The sequence below is a fragment of the Rhinoraja longicauda genome, chromosome 15 (assembly GCF_053455715.1).
Source record: "Rhinoraja longicauda isolate Sanriku21f chromosome 15, sRhiLon1.1, whole genome shotgun sequence".
In the NCBI taxonomy this organism is placed as follows: Eukaryota; Metazoa; Chordata; class Chondrichthyes; order Rajiformes; family Arhynchobatidae; genus Rhinoraja; species Rhinoraja longicauda.
The window spans coordinates 33,404,497-33,427,396 of NC_135967.1; the positions used below are offsets into that span (position 1 = coordinate 33,404,497).

A 22,900-nucleotide genomic window follows, 5' to 3' on the forward strand; every position below is an offset into this window, starting at 1 on the left:
AGTCACCCTGCAACCTCATAGCATCTTCCTCACAGTTCACACTGCCACCCAGCTTTGTGTCATCTGCAAATTTGCTAATATTACTTTTAATCCCTTCATCCAAGTCATTAATATATATTGTAAATAGCTGCGGTCCCAGCACCGAGCCTTGCGGTACCGCACTAGTCACTGCCTGCCATTCTGAAAGGGTCCCATTTATCCCCACTCTTTGCTTTCTGTCTGCCAACTAATTTTCTATCCATGTCAGTACCCTACCCCCAATACCATGTGCTCTAATTTTGCACACTAATCTCCTATGTGGGACCTTGTTGAAGGCTTTCTGAAAGTCAAGGTACACTACACCCACCGGCTCTCCCCTGTCAATTTTCCTAGTTACATCCTCGAAAAATTCCAGAAGATTAGTCAAGCATGATTTCCCCTTCGTAAATCCATGCTGACTCGGAACGATCCTGTTACTGTTATCCAAATGCTCAGCAATTTCGTCTTTTATAATTGACTCCAGCATCTACCCCCACCACTGATGTCAGACTAACTGGTCTATAATTTCCAGTTTTCTCTCTCCCTCTTTTCGTAAAAAGTGGGATAACATTAGCTACCCTCCAATCCACAGGAACTGATCCTGAATCTATAGAACATTGGAAAATGATCACATGATTTCTAGAGCCACCTCCTTAAGTCAAGTCAAGTTTATTTGTCACATACACATACAAGATGTACAGTGAAATAAAAGTGGCAATGCCTGCGGATTGTGCAAAAAATTACAATTACAGCATAAAAATTAAAATTAATACAGAATTTTTTTTAGTCCCTGGAGATATAATAGTTAACAGTCCTGATGGCCTCTGGGAAGAAACTCCGTCTCACCCTCTCCGTTTTCACAGCATGACAGCGGAGGCGCTTGCCTGACCGTAGCAGCTGGAACAGTCCGTTGCTGGGGTGGTAGGGGTCCCCCATAATCTTGCTTGCTCTTGATCTGCACCTCCTGATGTAACGGTCCTGCAGGGGGGGGCGAGTGTAGTTCCCATGGTGCGTTCAGCCAAACGCACTACTCTGCAGGGCCTTCCTGTCCTGGGCAGAGCTGTTCCCAAACCAGACTGTGATGTTGCCGGACATGATGCTTTCTACAGCCCCAGAGTAGAAGCATTGATGGATCCTCAGAGACACTCTGAATTTCCTCAGCTGTCTGAGGTGTTAAAGGCACTGCCTTGCCTTACCCACCAGTGCAGCAATGTGTGTTGTCCATGTCAGATCCTCTTTGATGTGGACTCCCAGGTATTTAAAGCTGCTCACCCTATCCACTGTAGACCCATTTATTTCCAGTGGCGTGTACGTCCTTGGATGTTGAGCCCTTCTAAAGTCCACAATCAGCTCCTTAGTTTTTTTGACATTCAAGAGGAGGCTATTGTCCCGACACCAGAGTGCCAGATCAGCCACCTCCTCCCGGTAGGCCTTCTCATCGTTGTCAGAGATCCGGCCCACCACCAGTGACATCAGCAAACGTGATGATGGAATTTGATCTGAACCTGGCCACACAGTCATGTGTGTACAGGGAGTACAGTAGGGGGCTAAGGACGCGACACTGGGGGGATCCTGTGTTCAGGGTGAGGGGGCTAGATGTATGTTTCCCCATCCTGACCGCTTGGGGCCTGGCGGTGAGAAAGTCCAGGACCCAGGCACACAGAGGAGTGTTAAGCCTCAGTTCCAGCAGCTTCTCAGCAAGTCTGGTGGGGACTATGGTATTGAAAGCTGAACTAAAGTCAATGAACAGCATCCTCACATAGCTCCCCTTCTGGCTGTCAAGATGAGAGGCAGAACCTGGGAGACCGCATCATCCGTGGATCTGTTTGGACAGTATGCGAACTGCAGTGGGTCCATGTTGCGAGGAAGGAAGGCACAGATATGCTTCTTGATCAGCCTCGAAGCATTTCATGACCACCGAGGTGAGGGCCACCGGTAGTCATTCAAACAAGCTGGAAAGGCATTCTTTGGCACCGGTACAATAATGGATCTTTTGAAGCATGCAGGGACCACGGACATGGCCAAGGAGAGATTAAATATTGTGGTGAGCCCTGGAGCAAGCTGAGTAGCACAAGACTTTAGTACTCACCCAGCTATACCATCTGGACCTCCAGCTTTCCTCGTGTTCACACACGTCAGAGCCCTCCTCACGTCGTGCTCGGACACCGAGAATGTGTGCACATCCTCGGCGTTGGATCCCCCTCCAGCCTCGCTAGCCAGCGCACTGTCGATGTTGTTTTTAGACAGCGAGCTAGGGGTGATGTTGCCTGTCTCGAACCGTGCGTAAAGAGTTCAGGTCATCAGCTAAGGAGGTGCCGGCACTTTCGGTTGAGGGGGGGCTGCACCGGTAGTTAGTTATAGTCCGTAGCCCCTGCCAAAGGCGCCTGGTGTCCTGCTGCTCCATCTGCGACTCCATCCTGTCCCTCCTTTTTGCATCCACCACCCTTCGCAGTTGGTAGGACTCTACCTTGTAGTCGTCCATATTGCCGGATGCCAGGCCGGAGTTGTAAGCAGCGGTGCGAGCATTCAAAGCAGCGCATAGACCTGTCCACCCAGGGTTTTTGATTAGGAAAGATCCTAAACCTTACCGTGGGGCAATATCATTGGCTATTGTTGCAATGAAGTCCGTAACCGCTTCCGCAAACTCACTGACGTCTCTGGAACTTGCTTGGAACATATTCCAATCGACATCGCTCAGTGCATCTTGCAGCATGGCCTCTGAATGGTCAGACCACCGCTTTACGTCCCTGGGATGCAGACCATCAGGCTCTGGGGATTTATCAGCCTTCAGTCCCATCAGTCTGCCCAACACCATTTCCTGCCTAATGTGAATTTCCTTCAGTTCCTCCGTCACCCTAGGATCTCTGGCCACTAGAACATCTGGGAGATTGTTTGTATCTTCCTTAGTGAAGACATATGATGGCAGACATGTGTCAACTTACCTATTAAAACTGAAAACCACCAAAAACCCAGATACAACAGTTAGAATAAGCAAAAGCATTCCTGCACTAGTCATTTTTATATGCTCAAAGGACTTTAAACAATTAAGTTGCATTTATCTATTTATGGAGTTGTTTAAAAATATATCAGATTTAATTCAAGTTTTCAGAGGTAACAGCATTTTTTGAAGAGGCTCTTGGGATCTGTTTCAGAGGCTTCTTTAATTCTTAGAAACAAATTTCTATTGAATATGACAATTTTGAAAGAAAATGCTTTTATAACTCCCTGCGCAAGTATAAAACTTATTATTTAGAAGACACTTTGATATTTGTTATCAATTTTTAAAAAAAAGCATTGTAACCACAATTGGGGAAAGCACCATAAAATCATTTTATTCATAATTTCTTCTCCCACAAACATTTAATAATATGCTCAGCAGGCTCTCTGATGATTCTCCTGAGACAGGTGCAGTAAAATTGTGCTCTTTTTACTTGTATTCCAACATTATTTGACACAGTGGCATTTCATTTCAGAACACGCTTCATGCACCTCAAGGAAAATAGGGCAATGCTAACAGATGAAGAATATAAATCCAAAGCTATCTACTTGTGAGACTGTGGCTCAATTAATTATGACCACAATATGTCAGAAAGTTAAAGTCCTCTCAGAATAATTATCTTATCCAGTAGCATTCTCATTCACTCAACACTTTCTACCAGTCTCTACTATTTTTCACATGCATCGTTCCAAATATAAATATATACTTTGTCAAAATACATATTTTCAAAATTACACAATGTTTCACACTCTAGGCAATATGATGCTGTGCCTTTGATATATATATATATATATATATATATATAAAAACTCTCATCTTGTTTGTGCATACCCGAAATACAGCCAAAACGGTACACGATAGCGCAACAATTTTAGGCCCATCTTGCTCACCATTGGCCAGTGGTTCAAATGGTTGTTATATTTTAAAAGTTATTCACTTTTTAAACTTTAATAAATCACTTCTTTAACTTTAATAAATCGCTTTTCCACTTGCCCTGCCCATCAGCCACACCGGCACCGTAATATCTCCGTGTTCAACGTCACAATGGGAACCCAACAAGTCCACGCCTGCGCAGTTGGGGCCCGTTGATCTAATATAGAGGCTTTCCAACTTATGATGCTTCGACTCACGATATTTTGACTTTGCAATGGTGCAAACGGCAAGGATAAAGGGGGATGGAGTGGGTGGGGGGGGGGGGGGGGAGAGGCGGGGAAGGAGGTGGGGAGTAGGGGAGGGGAGGGTGCTAGACCAATGCAGGAGAGGTTTGGGCCCAACGGGTCCACCCTTTTCTCGTCCCTCTTAATAATGATGGATCATCACAGTTTACAATTCAATGCAAGACTGTGCATTTTAGCCTCTATAATAACCGCTGCACACATAGACTTTCTTAACAGCAGACACGCAAGGCTGTTGTGTTTAGATTAACATATAGATTTACCGAATCTTTCATTCCAATATCACACTTCCGTTTATTATGATGCCTAACTCATTACACGTATGATTATTTAAGAAGTCACTGGATAGCCAGTATGTACAGCAAAGTGTAATGAAATGCTGAAATATCTCTCAATTTGAAGATCTTTGCCATGCAAAGCCTGTAGTTCAATGTCCTGAGCTGGACGATAGGTGGGTGCTGCCTTCAAGGAAGTATTTAAGTCCATTAAGTCCTTGGTTGTATAGATACTTCATGTACCAGTTCCACTCCTTTCCCTTAAAACAATGCAAATTATAGAGTCAAAAGGTATTTCATTTGTAGTTCTGTCACTGGATAAATAGGAACACTTGGATATAATGTTCCACTATATAATTATGGTACTTACAGGTTATTTATTTAAAGATAAATAACAAAAAGGTAAAACAAGTAATTTATGTGGCACAGCTAAATAAATCCTCAGAAAATAAAAGGCAAACCAATATTAAACATTTAAATTCATCTGAAGGCAAAGGGGATTTAAAAGGCCACTAAAATAAGGGATAATGAAGAGGAAAATTATAGTTTTCAGGCAAAATTGAAGGACGAAAACAGCAATAGATGCAAGGGTGAATAGATGGGGTATAGGCAAACATGAACTAAATCAATTTTAAATTAAATCTTCCATATTCTTGAGAAGTCCCTGCACGGTCACAGTGCAGCCAAAGTACTTATGAAGTGTAATTATAATGCAGGATTCTAATTTATGTGAAATCCCACAAATCAAAAGGGAATTTTAATAATCTTTTCATTATTGGGACAAATGTCAGCTGGGAAGTAAGGATATCTCTTCTGGTCTTGTTTTAATCGGAACATGAAATGTAAGCTCTGATGAGAGGTCATTGATCCAATATATTAACTGTTTCTCGCTCCACAGATGCTACTATCTGTCTTGCAGAATACTTCCAGCATCTTCTATTTTTATTTCAGTTTTCCAGTGAATGTATTTTCCTGCATTCAGAAAAACGAATGCAGGTTGGATGACTGCTTTGCAGAATGAGTCCATAAGGATGACCACATGCTTTTCAGCTGCCTGACACAAATGCAGAGGGGTGATGGTACAGATAGTGACAAGAGATGATTGAATAATGGCCGAACAGTGCAGTTAGAGGAGAAAAAGAAATACTCAAGTAGGACAGGGCAGTGAAGAAATATCTTTAAAGACATCTGGAAATGTGGAATACATTATTGATATAAAAATGAAAAGTATCATAACTAAATCTTTATATCTGAGGGCACAGATGGATTACAAAGTTAATTTCCTCATCTACATTCCAGGAAACTTTTAATTAGCATACCTGTATTGCATGTAATTGCTTCCTTCCATTCGGCCAACCCTGTAAAAAGTTTAATAGTGGATTTATCATGGGTGAAGTTACTATCCGCCTCCCAAGTAAAAGTTTCACATTGACAATGTTGCAATCTCTACCAACCAACTTACTGAATTATACAATATAAAATCAGATACAAAAACCAATTCAGTTTTAATTCAATCATAAACATTGAGATAATGACTCCCAATTGCTGTATTTAGTGGAAATATAGAAGTAACACAAGTTTTAACTGCTCCTGTGGAATTATAAAACACTAATAACTGATTACAAAATTTACCCTCAATCAAACTTAAAAAACAAGCAAGCCAACCCATAAAATCATATTGAAAGAAGAAAATCACATGTACAGATCCAATTTTAGATTAACTCAGGGTTCTTACAACCTTAAAACTAACTAAACAAGGTTATTCCAAGATAATGCTGATGCTGCACAAAAACAAACAGAATAAAGCTCATTGATATACAGGTATATTTTGGCATTGATTCTCTCAATTCTTTGCCTTTAAAGCCTTCAGTTCTCAATTTGTATTTACCTTCTGGATAAAATTGATGGCATGTCCCATGAATGCTGGATGATTAACAATAGTAAAGCTGCTCTTGGAATCTGGGATTTTTGTTTGCTCCAACAGATGGTCCTCAATCCCAATACTCATCAAGCGAATATCTTGCACAAAGTTTCTAGATGTCCACAAACAGCTGACCGCAACCCTTACAAATGCATTGAACTGTTGAAATATTTTTCTGCTCACCTTCATGTTAGGGTGCACCTGGAAAACAGTGGAACAGATACAAAGGAAATGTCCCAAGTCATGAAATGAGTTATCCAGATTTCAACTTCAATTAGAGTTCTAATTATATTTGAATATTTTCACAACTTGTATGAAGAGCATGTACGAATGACCCAATTTATGGATGCAAATTTTCACATACATTTTAAAACCGTTTACACTGCTGCTAATAATAAATGTTTCATTGTATTTATTAATGACTGGATATAGTATATTCCTTTAATTTAATTATGGAACGTGTTGCAGTGATTACTGATTAAATTAAATTGTTAGCATGCATGTATGGGTACATGGGTTGCTGTCTCAGAGTGTATGCCACAGAACAGATTTTTAACAAAAATGCAAGAATAACTGCGACAAGAGGTAAAAGTTCACACTGCACAATACATTATCAATGACAAGTCAATTATTTATGCAAGAAAACAAAACATCATGAGCAGGAATCGGCTCAGTCTCTTGTGTAGGTTCCACCATTAAACAAGATTAAGCTGATCTTCCATTTCAATAACATGCTCTTGCTTGATTCCACTAATATCCTGAAATCTTATTATTTTTCATCACCCCTTATTTTGAGATCAGGTTCATTAATCAGGGAAAATACTCTCCTTGTGTCTACTCTGTTAGGCTCTTAAGTATTTTGAATATTTCAATAAGGTCTTCTCATTCTCCAAAATTCTGAAAAACATAGGCCAAGCCTACTTCAGATCGTCTCATATAACACACAATTACACCAAGAACCATCCAATGCACAGGGATGCAATGGGCTGCAGAGAATGGTGGACTCAGCCTGGTCCATCGCAGATACAGCCCTCACCGCCACGAATGCTTCTTAACGATGCATTACCTCTACAATTCAGCATTCATCATCAAGAAAACCACCTTCAGCCTTCTTCTCATTGCTACTGTGAGGCAGGAGGTACAGTAGCTTGAAGTTCCACATCACCAGGTTCAGGAACAATTACTTTCCTGTAATTATCAGGTTCTTGAACTGACCCTCAACCGTAATGCTACCTTGGCAACTTAACACTACGGACCACTTCTTGCACCATGGCTTGATTTCTAATTGGGTTTTGCACCCATGTCTTGTTTTTTTGTACAGCCTTTTTCTTTGCACTCACTTTTAGAATTTGTGCAATTTCTGTATAATTTATATTTCACTGTTGTCTGAGTCAATGTGCCTTGATGCTGCTGTAAGCAATATTTTCACTGTACCTACACTTCACATTAGTTGTGCAAATGATAATAAACTTAATTTGACTTAACTTGGTCAGCTTGGACTGTACTCCTTCTATAGCAAGTATAGTCTTATTTTGAAAGGAAAGAAGGAAATACCTATGCAGGGGTCGCAACAAGGCCCTATATAATTGCAGTAAGACATCTTTACTCGTATGCTCAAACCTGTGGAACTGAGTTATCAACGATATTCAAAACCAACAATAAATTACAGCACATTAGAAGAATTTAGCGATATCAATATTTTGAATAATGAAACAGACATGAAGGGCTGATTATCCTATTTTTGGCCCTCCATATGTTGTTTCAACCATTTGCTAATTTAAACTGTCAACTTGACACTCCTATATCTCTTCTGATGCATTCAGGTTCCACTTGCCGCAGAAACAGTTCCAAAATCACAATAATCTAAAGCCTTCCCCCTATGCATTAAGGTGCTTTATCCTCCTAGTTCAGAAATTGTTGGCATGTGGCACTGGGAGTAATCTCTAGGTTACTACCTTCAGGATCCTGCTTTATAACCTCTTTCCGACCTCCCCAAAATCTACTCTTCTTCCAGTTAATTTATCAGCTCCAATGTAGGACACAAATTGTGAATTCCTTGAATCTCTCATTTCAGGATGCCTTGTTGCCTTTCAGTGACATCTTTGACATGGCCACAGGGAGGAACATATCCTTCTCGAGCCCCAACTGCGGTCACAGACTGTAGCTACTGAATCCCCTGTGGTCTCCCAATCTTCTTCCTCCCCTCCTGCATGCACAAGCTACTTAAAGTGCCATGTTTCCTATACAAATAGGGAATTTCCTGTACTTTGTCATCCAGGTCAACAGAAATCCTGATGTTGGACTTCAACCCAAAATGTCAACAATTCCTTTCTCCTTACGGATGCTTCTTGACCCACTGAGTACCTCCAGCCGTTTGGGGTTTTTTTGCAGCAGAGGTGTCCATGGTTTCCTACATGACATAGTAAGCATATTCTACTTGGCTGAAATACCTTGCAAAATAAAAATTAAATTGCTATCTCCTTGCCAAAAGTATTAGCAAAATGTACTTCTCCTGTATGGGTAAACAATGGGAGGAGGTATAAGAACAGGTGTTGCATCTCCTGCGGTTGCAGGGGAAAGTATCTGGGAAGACAGTGGCCCAGATATCTGTCACAGGTTACAGGCTCAAGTCACTGGTCATTCAAAACAGTAATACTGTAAGAGGAAACTTCTTCAGCTAGATGGTAGTAAATCTTTGGAATTCTCTTTGCAATAAGTCCTCGCCTATTCGGTTTCACAAGAGGTTTGGAGTAAATTAGTGTGGATTAAAAGCTCAAGCATGATATTATTGACTTGCGGAACAGAAACAAGAGGCTAAACAGTCTATCCGTTTCTATTTCTTCACGCAAACAACATTGCAATGCAATTCTGAAGGATTTAGATTTGTAGTTCTCAATGGGTCGTCCTTTATCATATCCTTACATTTTTGTTTGGATCCAAAGACTTCAAAGCTACCAGATTTGAACGATATCTGAAAAACAAAATAGTGTTTTCAACATATTTGTATATTATTTGTACAACAAAGCTGTGATAAACTGCAGATCATAAAACTCCAAGATCAATTTGAAAACAAGTCAAATCATTTTTATCATTCAAAACAGTGCCTTCATTGTTGAGAAAAACAATCCAAGGTTAAGAATGCCATCTGTACTCTGGTCAAAAATAATTGGCCCAAGCAAATGAGTGAAAAGTGTTGACGTTTCAGACTAATGATCATTTCTTTAAATTAATGACCATCAGTTTTAATAAAAGTAATTGGTCTGAAACATTTTCCTAGTATCTCTCTCTGCAGATGCTATTAGCCTTGCTGACCATTTCCAGTACTTGTATTTTTTAGATGTCAAGGTTTGCAACATTTTTGTATCAAAGGGGCTCTCAAAATTTGATTTTTAAAAGTGCATTTTAGTAACAATCAAGGAGAAAAGGGAAATGGAGAGGATTTGGGATAGCATTTTAATTTATGGGCAAATTAGTGGAAAGTAAATAAAGATGTAATGTACAAGGCCAGGGCTACAAAGATTGCTCGAGATGGAGGAAAGAGATGTAGGACTGGCAGAGATTAAAGAATAAGCCATGGAAAGATTTAAATGAGAAGATCTATTTACAAAACTTTGGTACCTAAATAAAGAACTGCAGAACTATAATCTGTCAAAATGTTATCCATTATTGGCATCAATTATCAGGTTGAGCTTGTAACATATCAATTTCTATATCCAGCATCCTCTCTTTCATATCGGTACAAGGAACCTTAATTGTATGGCCATTTTTGTTCTTCATTTAATTGTACCTGAATGTCCTAAGCTCGCATGGACATGGTGCTATTTAAGGTCGCATCCATCATTATTAGCTTCGGTCTATTATTTTGTAAATTTCTCATGCATCTGTCCAAGCTGAGCTTGGGTTTCTATTGATTTTGCTATTGCTGTCTGTATTTTCCTCTAACATCTTTTAGGTTAAAGATAATTCCCAACACTTTGCTTCACATGCATGCGATTTGTGATCATCCACACTTCCATTGTTTGCTTGTTTTCAGCATACTTTGGGTGTACACCCATAAAACACTTAATGTTGAAGGCAGAAAGGAAATATATTAAACAAGTTTTGGTGATGGAAGGAATCTGTAGACGAGGAAAATATTGCTGATTCGCCATTTCCAAGTTCAAATAATAAAAAGTGCATCTAACAAAAGCAGAACTGGAGAGAAAGGTTGTGGCATTCTGTAGGATATACATGTTTCAAGCACAAGGAATTGACTAAGCAAATCGTAAGGTGTGTCAATCAACATTGCCAAATAAAATTCTAAAGAAATCGAGAAGGGAATGTAGTTTTTGACAGAAAGAATGCAGAAAAGGTTTTAACTAGAAGTAAGCAAAACTACTTTTGTTCACAAACTAATTAAAAATTCCAGGTTGTAACAGTCTGGTGGAAAATATATATAATTAATGGCCCTGTCTAAGTTTAGGTTTTATGGCAGCTTCAGTAGTTCTTTGTCGTCAAGGATAAAAACTTGCTTCCCCTCTACTTCTAAGTTTTGAGGTGGCTAATGAAGCTGATGCAGGGACCAGCAACTCTTCCGCAGTTGGCCGACAGGACAAGCAAGTAAAATGTGTGGTGGTGGTGCGTCATTTCCACTGCTTATGGAGAGGATCCTGCATACTTCCAATGCTCGGCCTCAAGGTTAGCCATGATCACAATGAATGGCGGTGCTGGCTCGAAGGGCCAAATGGCGCTTCCTCCTGCATCTATTTTCTATGTTATCATTACAACCAGAAATATTCCTTCTTCACTTTGAATGACTATGAGTCTGGGGTTCCATCGGGTCTATGGGGGTAGTGTGAATTGTGAGGAAGATGCAATAAGGCTGCAGGGTGACTTGGACAGGTTGTGTGAGTGGGCGGATACATGGCAGATGCAGTTTAATGTGGATAAGTGTGAGGTTATTCACTTTGGAAGTAAGAATAGAAAGGCAGATTATTATCTGAATTGTGTCAAGTTTGGAGGAGGGGGAGTTCAACGAGATCTGGGTGTCCTAGTGCATCAGTCAATGAAAGGAAGCATGCAGGTACAGCAGGCAGTGAATAAAGCCAATGGAATGTTGGCCTTCATAACAAGAGGAGTTGAGTATAGGAGCAAAGAGGTCCTTCTACAGTTGTACCGGGCCCTGGTGAGACCGCACCTGGAGTACTGTGTGCAGTTTTGGTCTCCAAATTTGAGGAAGGATATTCTTGCTATGGAGGGCGTGCAGCGTAGGTTCACTAAGTTAATTCCCGGAATGGCGGGACTGTCGTATGTTGAAAGGCTGGAGCGATTGGGCTTGTATACACTGGAATTTAGAAGGATGAGGGGGGATCTTATTGAAACATATAAGATAATTAGGGGATTGGACACATTAGAGGCAGGAAACATGTTCCCAATGTTGGGGGAGTCCAGAACAAGGGGCCACAGTTTAAGAATAAGGGGTAGGCCATTTAGAACGGAGATGAGGAAGAACTTTTTCAGTCAGAGAGTGGTGAAGGTGTGGAATTCTCTGCCTCAGAAGGCAGTGGAGGCCAGTTCGTTGGATGCTTTCAAGAGAGAGCTGGATAGAGCTCTTAAGGATAGCGGAGTGAGGGGGTATGGGGAGAAGGCAGGAACGGGGTACTGATTGAGAGTGATCAGCCATGATCGCATTGAATGGCGGTGCTGGCTCGAAGGGCTGAATGGCCTACTCCTGCACCTATTGTCTATTGTCTATTGCACTTCAAAAAAGCTTCAAACATCAAAAAATCCTCTGCCATGCTAGAGCCCAGACTTGAACATCTGTTTTGCAATCCTGCAGTGCCTGCCTAATGTAACCAAAATGAGAGCAAATGGGACCTCAATTCTGGGGATGTTGGATGGGAGAGGACACTGGAGGACATTGGTTTACTTAACTTCCCAATGGATTCAGAGAATTTTGTAAAAGCAATGTTGATGGTATCTCTCCTAGGACTTGAGATGGCCACTGTAGATAGTTTAGGTATTAGAAGCAGAGGACAGTGTCCAAATAACAAGTGATAGATGGAAAGAATTTCAATACTACTAAAAATGAAACAAAAAATAATAAATGGATTTTTAGAGCTTCCTGTCCTATTTTTATCCATACATTAAGATATTTGCTTTTTGAAATGTTAATTAATTTCTCTTTTACAAGTTCCTACTGATTCCTCCATCTTTTTAGAGTATGTGTTCCAAATCTGTAATGTTTCCTTCAATTTTCCAGGACTTTTGCAAATTACCTTAAATATGTATATTCTCTTTATAGATCCTTCACTCATTGGATTCATTTGTTTTATTTAGGATATCTTTGTCTTAGAATACAATGCCTTACCGACAAAAATAAAGTTGTTGATGTAACTAATCTGCAAGAAACTTAATTCTTTCTGTCTTGATATCAATATTACTTTGGGCCAAAAAATAAACTGCTGGAGGCACTCAGCGAGTCAGGCAGCATCTGTGGAAGGAAATGGACAGAGATGTTTCGGATTGTCTGTCCATTTCCCTCCACAGATGCTGTCTGATGCACTGGGATCATCTAGCAATATGGTTTTTTGTTCAAGATTCTAGCATCTGCAGTTTGTGTTTTTATGTTGTCCATGTTGGTAGTTTCAATCAATTAAGTAAATACATAAGCTAATTAATTTAGTTTAGCGATACAGCACAGAAACAGGCACTTTGACCCACAGAGTCTGCGCTGACCAGCAATCCCGTAAATTAGCACTATCCTACACACAAGAGACAATTTACAATCTTTATTGAAGCCAATTAACCTACAAACCTGTACATCTTTGGAGTGTAGGAGGAAACCCATGTGGTTATGGGGAGACCGTACAAACAACACCCATTGTCAGGATCGAACCAGGGTCTCTGACACTTTAAGGGAGCAACTCTACTGCTGTGCCACCGTCCCACTGTTTTTACAATAAGGCATTCTAAAGCACCAAATTAGAAACTACTTGTCATAAGCTGCATTTCAGATAAGTGTTATCATTTTTTTTAAATTGGAATAACAGAAGGCATTTTGAAAACAAAGTTTGACCTGAAGTTAACAAGGGAAAAGATAGTGAGATGATAAAGTTCCATATTAATCTTTTGACAAGTTACAGTGGAATTACACAATACACTTTGATTGCCATTGCCATTAAAGTATATTGGTTTATCTATACTACATATCTGTTATCTGCACTCTTCCATAGGAAAGCACAGTTTTTGATACTTGTTTGTAGCTAAATGGTGATTGCCGTAAGCTTGTTGACTATGGAGGTGAGCAAATCTCCAACCTGTGCAAATGGAGTGAAGAGTATTCAGGATTTGATGATCAGTTGGAGTCAAGAGTCAAAAGTGTTTAATTGTCATATATTCCAGCAGCAGAACAATGAAATTCTTATTTGTTTTAGCTTAACAGGCCGGTAAATGCAATAATAGACAGCTAAATATTATAATCAAAAATATAATAAATGAATAACTCTAATACTAGGTAACCAAAATAGTGTAAAACCAAAGTCCATAGTGCAACCAAAGATACAGTCGACAGACCATAATTACTGAAGTTAGTGCAGAGTTTAATGGCTATATTTCTGATCCATGGGCCAATGACAATTCCTAAATTGTTGCCTGCATTTGTAATGAAGCCTGGTTAATGTTGAATTAACCAAATTCAGGATCTCTTGAGTTTGTAAGGTTTTGCAGCATTACATCTCTGGTAGTGTCTCTCTTCAACAGGTTAATAATAGGTAGCAGCAATAAAATTAAATCTACTCATAGCATTGGTCATTTCTGAAATTACCCTTATCATGGGACCAGTTATCATTCACTCATATTTGAGACAAATAAACATCAGTATATTTCTCCAGCAGAAAGTTAAAAGAAGCAACAATTCACCAAGTTACCAAAGTACCAAGAAAATATAAAGCCATTAGCTAATTTGCAAGTTATTCCATTAGTCTCTGAAGGCTGAAGATATGACCTCTCTGGTAGATAGTTTTAACATACTATTATAAGAGGAAAAAATAAGTACAATACATGTATTTTACAAATATTGCACACCAACGGATGGGAGACAGGAGATCAAGTACTTACCTATGCATAATATAGCACAGCTGGTTTAAACTCACTGATTCCAAACTCAACAGCGCCGGATAGAAGATACCATCAGGTGGCATAATCACCATGGGTAGACTATATTTCAAATACATATCTGAAACCTGAGAACAGAAAACCATAAAACTATCAAAGCATAAGAAACATGCAGTGAAATTTAAAGGGAGGATAGATTTCAATAATGTATGGCATGAGCTATGGGGATTGTGAAAATAAATTTTTGGTGGATAAATGATGAGGGAATGTAAAGTGTTGGTTTTCACAATATTCTACATGAATCACCCAAAATAAATATACAGGTTCAAAAAGTAATTGGGAAAGCCAATGGAATGGTCACCTCTATCGTATGAAGATTTGAGCTCATTTGTGCAAGTCGTGTTTCAATTTTACAATTCTGGTGAGGCCACATCTGGAATAATGTGTACAGATCTGATGGAGGCAGAGTTGGTCAAGTGGTTGGGGAGTTCAGGCAAATAATTGGTGGGGTTCGGCAGATGTTTGGTACAAGTGTCAAAAATGAAACTGAAGGGAGGCTTGGAGTACATTTAATTTTATTTTCATATTTCATATTTCAGATACAGCGCGGAAACAGGCCTTTTCGGCCCACCAAGTCCGCACCGCCCAGTGATCCACGCACATTAACACTATCCTACACACACTAGGGACAATTTTTACATTTACCCAGTCAATTAACCTACAAACCTGTACGTCTTTGGAGTGTGGGAGGAAACCGAAGATCTCAGAGAAAACCCACGCAGGTCACGGGGAGAATGTACAAACTCGTTACAGTACAGCACCCGTAGTCAGGATCGAACCTGAGTCTCCGGCGCTGCATTCGCTGTAAGGCAGCAACTCTACCGCTGCGCCACAGTGCAATGTGGCAATGGAAATTTAAAGGCAGCATTTAGCTGGAGGATTGACCCTAGATTCCCCAGCAGCAGCCACAAACAACATCAAAGAAAACCACATTTAAGTTGCACTTCACATGCACTGTAGAATTATGCACGAGTTAATTGAAAGTTCAATATTGTTTGACTACATTGTACATATGCCCGTCTGGTTTTGTGCATTAGTGCATCAAGTACACTAAAGTGCCAACAGCAATTATGGCCCATTAATTTGTTATAAATCAAGGAATTGGATCTCCAAATCCTAAAAATTGGACACCACTTTATGAAAGCAACTCGTGCAATCATCTGCACCATCTTCTGGTGGTAGACATGTACTACAGGATGATCTACATAATCTACCAATGTAGCCTCTCGAAGGTATTTATTCACAAAATGTTGGAGTAACTCAGCAGGTCAGGCAGCATCTCAGGAGAGAAGGAATGGGCGACGTTTCGGGTCGAGACCCTTCTTCAGACTCTCAATCTCCGTGATTCATTTTTAATCCATTAATCCATTTTCTCAATCGCCTTGATCCATTTTGAAACAAAACATTTCACTGCATTCAGTGCAGAAATTAGCAATTCAAGACAATCAAAATTAAATATTTTTAAATAAATCAAAGTTCATGTTGGAGGCCACACGGTCAAATTTGTCAAATAAAAACAATCCAATCTAACTAGCACTTGACCCTCAGCCCACTAGACCACAGCCCCTGATGTGTAGCTCCAGGATTTCTGCTTCTGCCACTCTTTCAGGAAACAGGTTTGAGACCCTTACCAACCTTTCTGTGCAGAAATAAAACATATCCAATTCCCCTTGAATCATTCTCGCAATGGCTTTAAATGTTGCTTTGTTTTTGACCCTTTAGCAAAGAGAAGCATGTCCTTCCACCATGGCTCCTCAATTGTATGCAATAATTAGGTCAGCTCTTTTTAAAAAAAGTATTGTTAAGTTGTGCAAGTTTTATTATGCAATAATTAAGTCAGCTCTGTTACAAAATCAACCTCAGCCTATTCAATCTTTCCTCATAATTACATAGCTCCTTATAAACCATCTTAGTACTCTCTCCACTGTACATGCACCTTCCTTGTAATATTAGGACCTGAACTTTACATCAGATTCAGTGGGTGGCCAAACATACATTGTTTACAACTCTAGCACAACTATCTTGTTGTTATATTCTATATATACAATCTCAAACTAATTTTATCTTTTCCTGCTATTAATCTTACCATTCTTTGAACAAATCTGCTTCCTCTACATTGAAAAATACAGTCAAATAATCCGATTTCACATTGAACTTCCAATTTATCACACTCACATGGCTTGAATCAATCTAAATAATTAATTTTAGTCTTGGAAAAGCTTTGGTTGAGAATATGGCACGGATGAAGTGTGAAATTTTGTGCATCAATTTTAAAAGGACTTTAAGATTCTCCTTAAATAGCCAAGAACGTGAAGAAACTTTTCCTAGTTCTGTTTACCTCCAGATAAAAGTCAGAATCACAGTCATGGGAATAACAGATGCAACAAATCACACAATGCTGGAAATACTCAGCAGGTCAGGGTAACACCTGAGAGAGAAATAGTATAAATATTTCAAGTTCATGGCCCATCATCAAACATTACAATTTTTGTGTTTCTTCTGACTGTAGCTCAGATTTAAGAAAAACTGCTAGCTGCAGAAAGAGAAAATGTAATTGAAAAATCAAGATTCTGGTTAATATTAGTTGAATGCTAATAACCACTCAAATGTACTTCATTTAATGCTGAAAAAAGATCACTGCGGACAATTCAGTTTTTGCTCACCGTCTCATAGAAGTTGAGAATGAAATGGATTAGCAGACTGTTGTAAGCTTCCATCTGTAGTGCCATCGTAAACATTCTTGCACTAAATTCCACAAGTTCAAAAACAGAATTCGTGAATCCGGAAAGAGAGGGTTTCCTGGAAGAACAACCATATTATCTATCTCAGAAGCTTTATATAAATAATCTGTCTCAAAGCCAACCTGTTAAGAGAGAGCTGCAGGAAGATATCTGGAAGCTTCTTCGAACTATATTATTTACCCATCTTGGCACTGAAACAAATCTCCCAATTTAAGCTGTAGAAAACAGCAAAAAGATGTTTTATCCCCCAGCAGGGAGCAATAAAATTTAAAGAGAATCACTTTTAGGCCAGAGATATTTGGAAGCCAACTAAAGAAATAGGCTGTCTTTCTTCTCTCAATCAGATATGTCATTCTACTGTCGGTGAATTATTTAAATAAATAATAATTGCAGTAAATTTTCCAAAATATGTGGGTTTATATATTTTTTCTTTACATTTTTAATAATCTGAATCCTGCATGAAGATCAAAATACAATAACATTACAAATTACATTAGAGAACTATGGAAGCTCAAAACACACTTGGCAGTAGTTGGACCATAAATTTATGCTGGCTTTACTAAAGCAATCAAAAACTAATCCCTGTCTTGCTTTTTTTTGCCACAGACAACTACAATCATCTACTTGGCATGTCTTTTCTATTTTTTCTTAAAGGTTTTGTAATCTTCATTTCACCTGTTTAGTTTCATTCCACAAAAGACAAAATACATCAGTTGAAAAATGACATATACTCTATTTCAAACAATGGGAATAGTCATTACAATGTACATAAGGTGCCTTGACGAGAGAAAACAATGTTCACACAAATAAATAAATCAAAGACTCCATTCCCAAAGTCAGTCAAAAGTCAAACTGCAATTGATTATTGAACTAATATGGTTCAAGACAGAATATCTTGAAAATTAAGCATCACAAAAAGTGATACTGGAGTAACTCAACAAGTCAGATGGCATCTCAGGAGAACATGGATAGGTGACGTTTTGGGTCAAGACCCTTAAAATTAAACATGGTTTCCTTTCAAATGACTTCCATGGCACCACATCCAATAGAGTTATATGTTGCATCAAACAATCCTTTGCCCCAAATTCTTTAAAATGAAATGTAGAGTAGATAATAGTCAAAATTAAGCAGCAAATCAGACCTCCAACATTTTTGGAGTATTGTGTGCAATTCTGGTCATCCCATTAAAAAAAGATTGGGGGGGTTGGTTTGGACAGGATCCAAAGAGGGTTTACCAGGATGTTACCTGGATTAGAGTGTATTAGCTATTTGGAGAGGTTGCACAAACTTGAATTGCTTTCTCTAGAGCATTGGAGGCCGAGGGTCGACCTGATGGAAGCATATAAAATAATTTGTTAGGTTGAATTGTCAAATACTCAGGGTATAGATTTAAAGTGAGAGGAGGTAAGTTTAAAGCAGACACAAAGTGCTGGAGTAACTCAGCGGGTCAGGCAGCAACGCTGGAGAAAATGGATAGGTGACGTTTCAGATCAACATCCTTCTTCAGACTGATTGTGTGCGGGGGGGGGGGGGGGGGAACTGGAAGAGAGGAAGGGCAGGAGAAATAAGTGGCAGGTAAAAGGTGGATACAGGTGAGGGGGAGATTGGCAGGCAGATGATTGACAAAAGCCAGAGAATAAAAGACAGAAGGTATGAGACAAAGGAGTGAAGTGTTGCAAATTATGAAGCTAGAAGGAGGAATGTAAGTGGAAAGAGGGGAAGGGGAGAAATAAGTGTGAGCATAGGGGAAAGGGAGGGAAGAAGGGGTGGATGTTTTAGTTACCTTGGAAGGCAATTTTTTTTAAAAAGAATGGTTATGCCTGGAACATGCTGCCAGGCAGAATGAACAGGCATATGGACCAGGTTGGAAGGGTATGGAGGGATATAGACCGTGTGCTGGCAGATGCAATCAATTTAAATAATCATAATAGGCATATTCATCATGGGCAGAAGGGCCTTGTCCTGTGGTACGCTTTTCTATGCACCCAAAGCCTGGAGCTACCACCACTGATAACCCATAATCAACTCATCAGCATAATCCAAGGCTCCCACAATTGCTACCAAACCTCATGAATAGAATTCATGAAATAAAATCTGTTCTATATTCTAGAAGAGGGCACTGTGGTTGCTGATTTTCTCTTCTCTAATATAGGAATACCAACACCATTTGTAGCAATTGTTCTGTTTTCCTGCCTGAGATCAACAAACCCTAACTGGGGACTACAATGGTTTTAGTGACTGTGCGAAATATTGTAAAACTAACAAACCAACAAGCAAGTCCTCAACAATGTAAATTAAAATTAAAAAGCAATAAAACTATGCTTGAAATTGCAACGTTCAAGGGATAACGCTCAATTATTTTACTGGGCATTCTTTGTCTTATACATACTTACTGTGGACTCTCTGAATCTCTGGGAATCTGTTTATCCATCTCAGTAATGTACACAGAGTGCCAGGTCAGCCAATTTACCAGTAGTTTGGTGATGCTCTCAATGACACTGCACTGGAGAGAAATACATCAGGTAAAGTAATTAAATTAAATGCTTTTGACTTATATACATTACATTACTTACAATCAGAAACCTAACAGACAACATGCACAAAGCAAAAAAGTTCTGAAGTTTAATGAAAGACTAAGTAATACTGTATGTGCTATTACCACTGCTCATGTTAAATACTGAAAAAGAGATCAGGAGAATTCCTCCCTTCTTTGAACCTTTTACCTCTGAAATGAACATCTCCAACAGATGCCACACATTCAATATTGAACCAAGTGCCTAATTCCCTCTACTTTCTCACCTCATGCTCATAATTCTGCAATATGCTGTTGCATTCTAAGTCCAATCTTTCATATTATTCTATGTTTAAAACTTGTGTATGGATTTCAGGTTATAATTTGCCACAATGTTTCATCAGCTCTTCTCAAAGCCATATGTTATATCCCACATGACCAAAGGTGACAAAACCTTGCTCGACTGTGTATCAGAAGATTAACTAAATCATAACCTTATTGTATCTCTTCCAATATGCAACTGGATTGCACTGCAATGTTTACATTACATCTTATTCAGTTACAAGGTGGTCACCTGCAAGAGCTTCTCTTTCTCCACCATTATAACGGGCACTTTTCAAGGAACTTGATTGGTCCCCTCCCATTTCCCATCCCAATTTTGCCTCTAGAGAATATCTAGAGAAAAAACATAGGTTACCAAAAATACTGGATCAACACCCAAACCGAAAATCAACCATCTTCTCTGACCCTGCCATCATCTTGAAATACGGCAGACTATTTCTCCCAAACCTAGAACTAATGGAACAGAAATATTCTGCATCTATCCGTTCGTGCAACCAAAGGCAATGCCTCGAGTTCCTGCCACAAACTCTGTTCCAAAACCATTATCATCCATTTATCTGAGTATTTTAAGACCAAGGTAAATCACAACCTTATCATATTGGCCCTTCAATGAACGTCCAACATCAAGAGCACCTAATTTCCACCATAATATCTATACTGTCTCAGGGCATCAAATGAACCTTTCATCCATGCTTGTTTAATTTACCCCAATTATTCCACAAACCTGGCAATATTCCCAATTAATTTTTTTAAATACAAAAATCAGAGCTGCCCATGTCCAACTTACACTGTGATTTCTGCATTTGTCAGCCTATATTCGGTCCTTAATAACTGATGTCTTAATTTTACATCTCATCCTTATTTTCAAGCATGGTGTATACAGCTCCACTTCTGCTCTCCAGCAATATCGCCCTACAGCCCTCCAATTCTCTATTTCAGATGCCGTTCTGTTTTTGCTATCCTCCTACAACTTAAGTTGAGCATTCTTGACAATGCAATGTTTAATGTAATCAGTGTGGGATTGCTTCTGGCTTTGATGGATGTTGTGAAGCAATTGGTGTCATGGAGCCATAATTCTGCCAAAATTCCTTTTCTCCAGAGATGCTGTCTGACCCTCTGAGTTATTCCCGCATTTTGTGTCTATCTTTGGTGTAAACCAGCATCAGAAGTTCCTTCCTACACATTAATTTATATTTATCCTAGTTGTCTTTTTGCTATTATTGTGGGCAGTTTTATTTTTCTTTTGAGTTCTTTTAGTATTAATATCTGATACTATTTATCTTTAGGTGGGTAGTCAATCTTTGGTTTATACTTTTTGCGCTAAAGCTGTCATCATCATTTATTGTGGTTTCAGCAGTTTGTAAATATCTACGGTTGGTTAATTTCTGTCAGGTCGTTTTACACAAAATGAATCAGCATTTTTATTCAATTACTGTTTGATTTGACAGAGTTGAAAATTGATGTCTTTGTAAATCACAAATATTGCTTACATAAGTGTATAAATGAGGTGCAAACAAATTTCTTGTAAATCTAAATTGGAGACGTTCAATCTATACAGCCTGTGCTACATCTCTTGTCTTGGCTTAAAAGGAGCCCATGAAATTCCACTATACATGCACAAATGTACAATGTGTGGCAGAGTGAGGGTATGATTTTGGGAAAGGGATGGAGAAATGGTAGTCAATCTGGTTAAAAGTGAATACAAAATATAAAAGTGAATGGAGGTGAAACTCAATTTGAAATGATCAATTTTTTGGTAGGAATGTATTCTCTTGCTCTGCTCTTGCTTGCAATTCCAATTAATTCATTATCGTTTCCACAATACCACTTGAATAAAATGTTCTCAATTTAACGTGCATATCTGCACAATGGTCTGCATTGCATTTATAAAATGAACTAATTAAAAAATAAAACAAGCATTGTCATTTGACGATTAAATCTCCCTCGCACGACATTGATTACAGTTGCAAACCTTTTTAAAAGATATTAAAAGAATGCAATTATGTTGAAGTTTCCTGACCTTGAAATAGACCGAGGAAGTGAAGAACAGTTTCATTAAAGGGTCAAAATAAAGGGCAATGACATCTGCAAATACACAAAACATGAAACAATAATTTGAAAACATTTTCCACAAAGACAAGTTGGTGTTGAAAAAGTAATGAGGAATTAATCCACTGAAATCAGATTTATACCCGCCTTCTAAATGACAGAAAATTCACAAAATACTATATTTTGACTTCCAAAGAGATTCAGCTTAATAGCTGCCAGGACACCAAGTAAAGTTTCTCCCCTCCTCCCTATCCCCTCAGCCTTAGCTGACCTTGCATCTGTCGTTTCCCATGCCTTCCCCATGCTACACAATTCACACCTCTTCAATTATCTCGCTCCACAATTCGCAACTCTAAACCTCCTTTCTCGCACCTTGAGCTTGTTCATCTCTGGCCTCTTCCCAACCATCTATCTACTTATCAACACCCCCCCCCCACCTATGACCCATTATGCTTTGTCCTGTCCCTCCAATCTTTTGGTTATGCCAACATTTTGTGTCTTTCTAAGGCAAAAGCTTTAAGTACATTAGATAGCTAAAGGTTAACAGCAGGAACATAAACAAATTACGTAAAGCCCAGGTTTGCCATTGGGGTTTTGCAGTTTATAATTTACACTCATGTCTAGGACTAATTTTCATACGATAAACTAGGAGAGGCAGCTAAACCACAAGGAAAGCTTGCTACTTGTGGCTGGGTAAAATAATAACACTTGAAAA

General features: G+C 39.1%; 1 protein-coding gene across 1 annotated transcript in view; it reads right to left on the reverse strand.

Annotated features, from left to right (window-relative positions):
• Positions 1 to 4,229: 4,229 nt before the first annotated feature.
• Positions 4,230 to 22,900, reverse strand: part of cenpi (centromere protein I) — a 41,474-nt gene continuing 22,803 nt past the window's right edge. Inside the window, exons 13-20 of the mRNA XM_078411998.1 lie at positions 22,157 to 22,221; positions 19,676 to 19,785; positions 17,205 to 17,340; positions 14,485 to 14,609; positions 9,310 to 9,358; positions 6,355 to 6,588; positions 5,786 to 5,824; positions 4,230 to 4,726 (exon numbers count right to left, since the gene is read on the reverse strand). Coding sequence (XP_078268124.1) covers positions 4,619 to 4,726; positions 5,786 to 5,824; positions 6,355 to 6,588; positions 9,310 to 9,358; positions 14,485 to 14,609; positions 17,205 to 17,340; positions 19,676 to 19,785; positions 22,157 to 22,221 — 866 coding nt within the window. The 3' untranslated portion in view covers positions 4,230 to 4,618. The remainder of the gene's footprint in view (positions 4,727 to 5,785; positions 5,825 to 6,354; positions 6,589 to 9,309; positions 9,359 to 14,484; positions 14,610 to 17,204; positions 17,341 to 19,675; positions 19,786 to 22,156; positions 22,222 to 22,900) is intronic.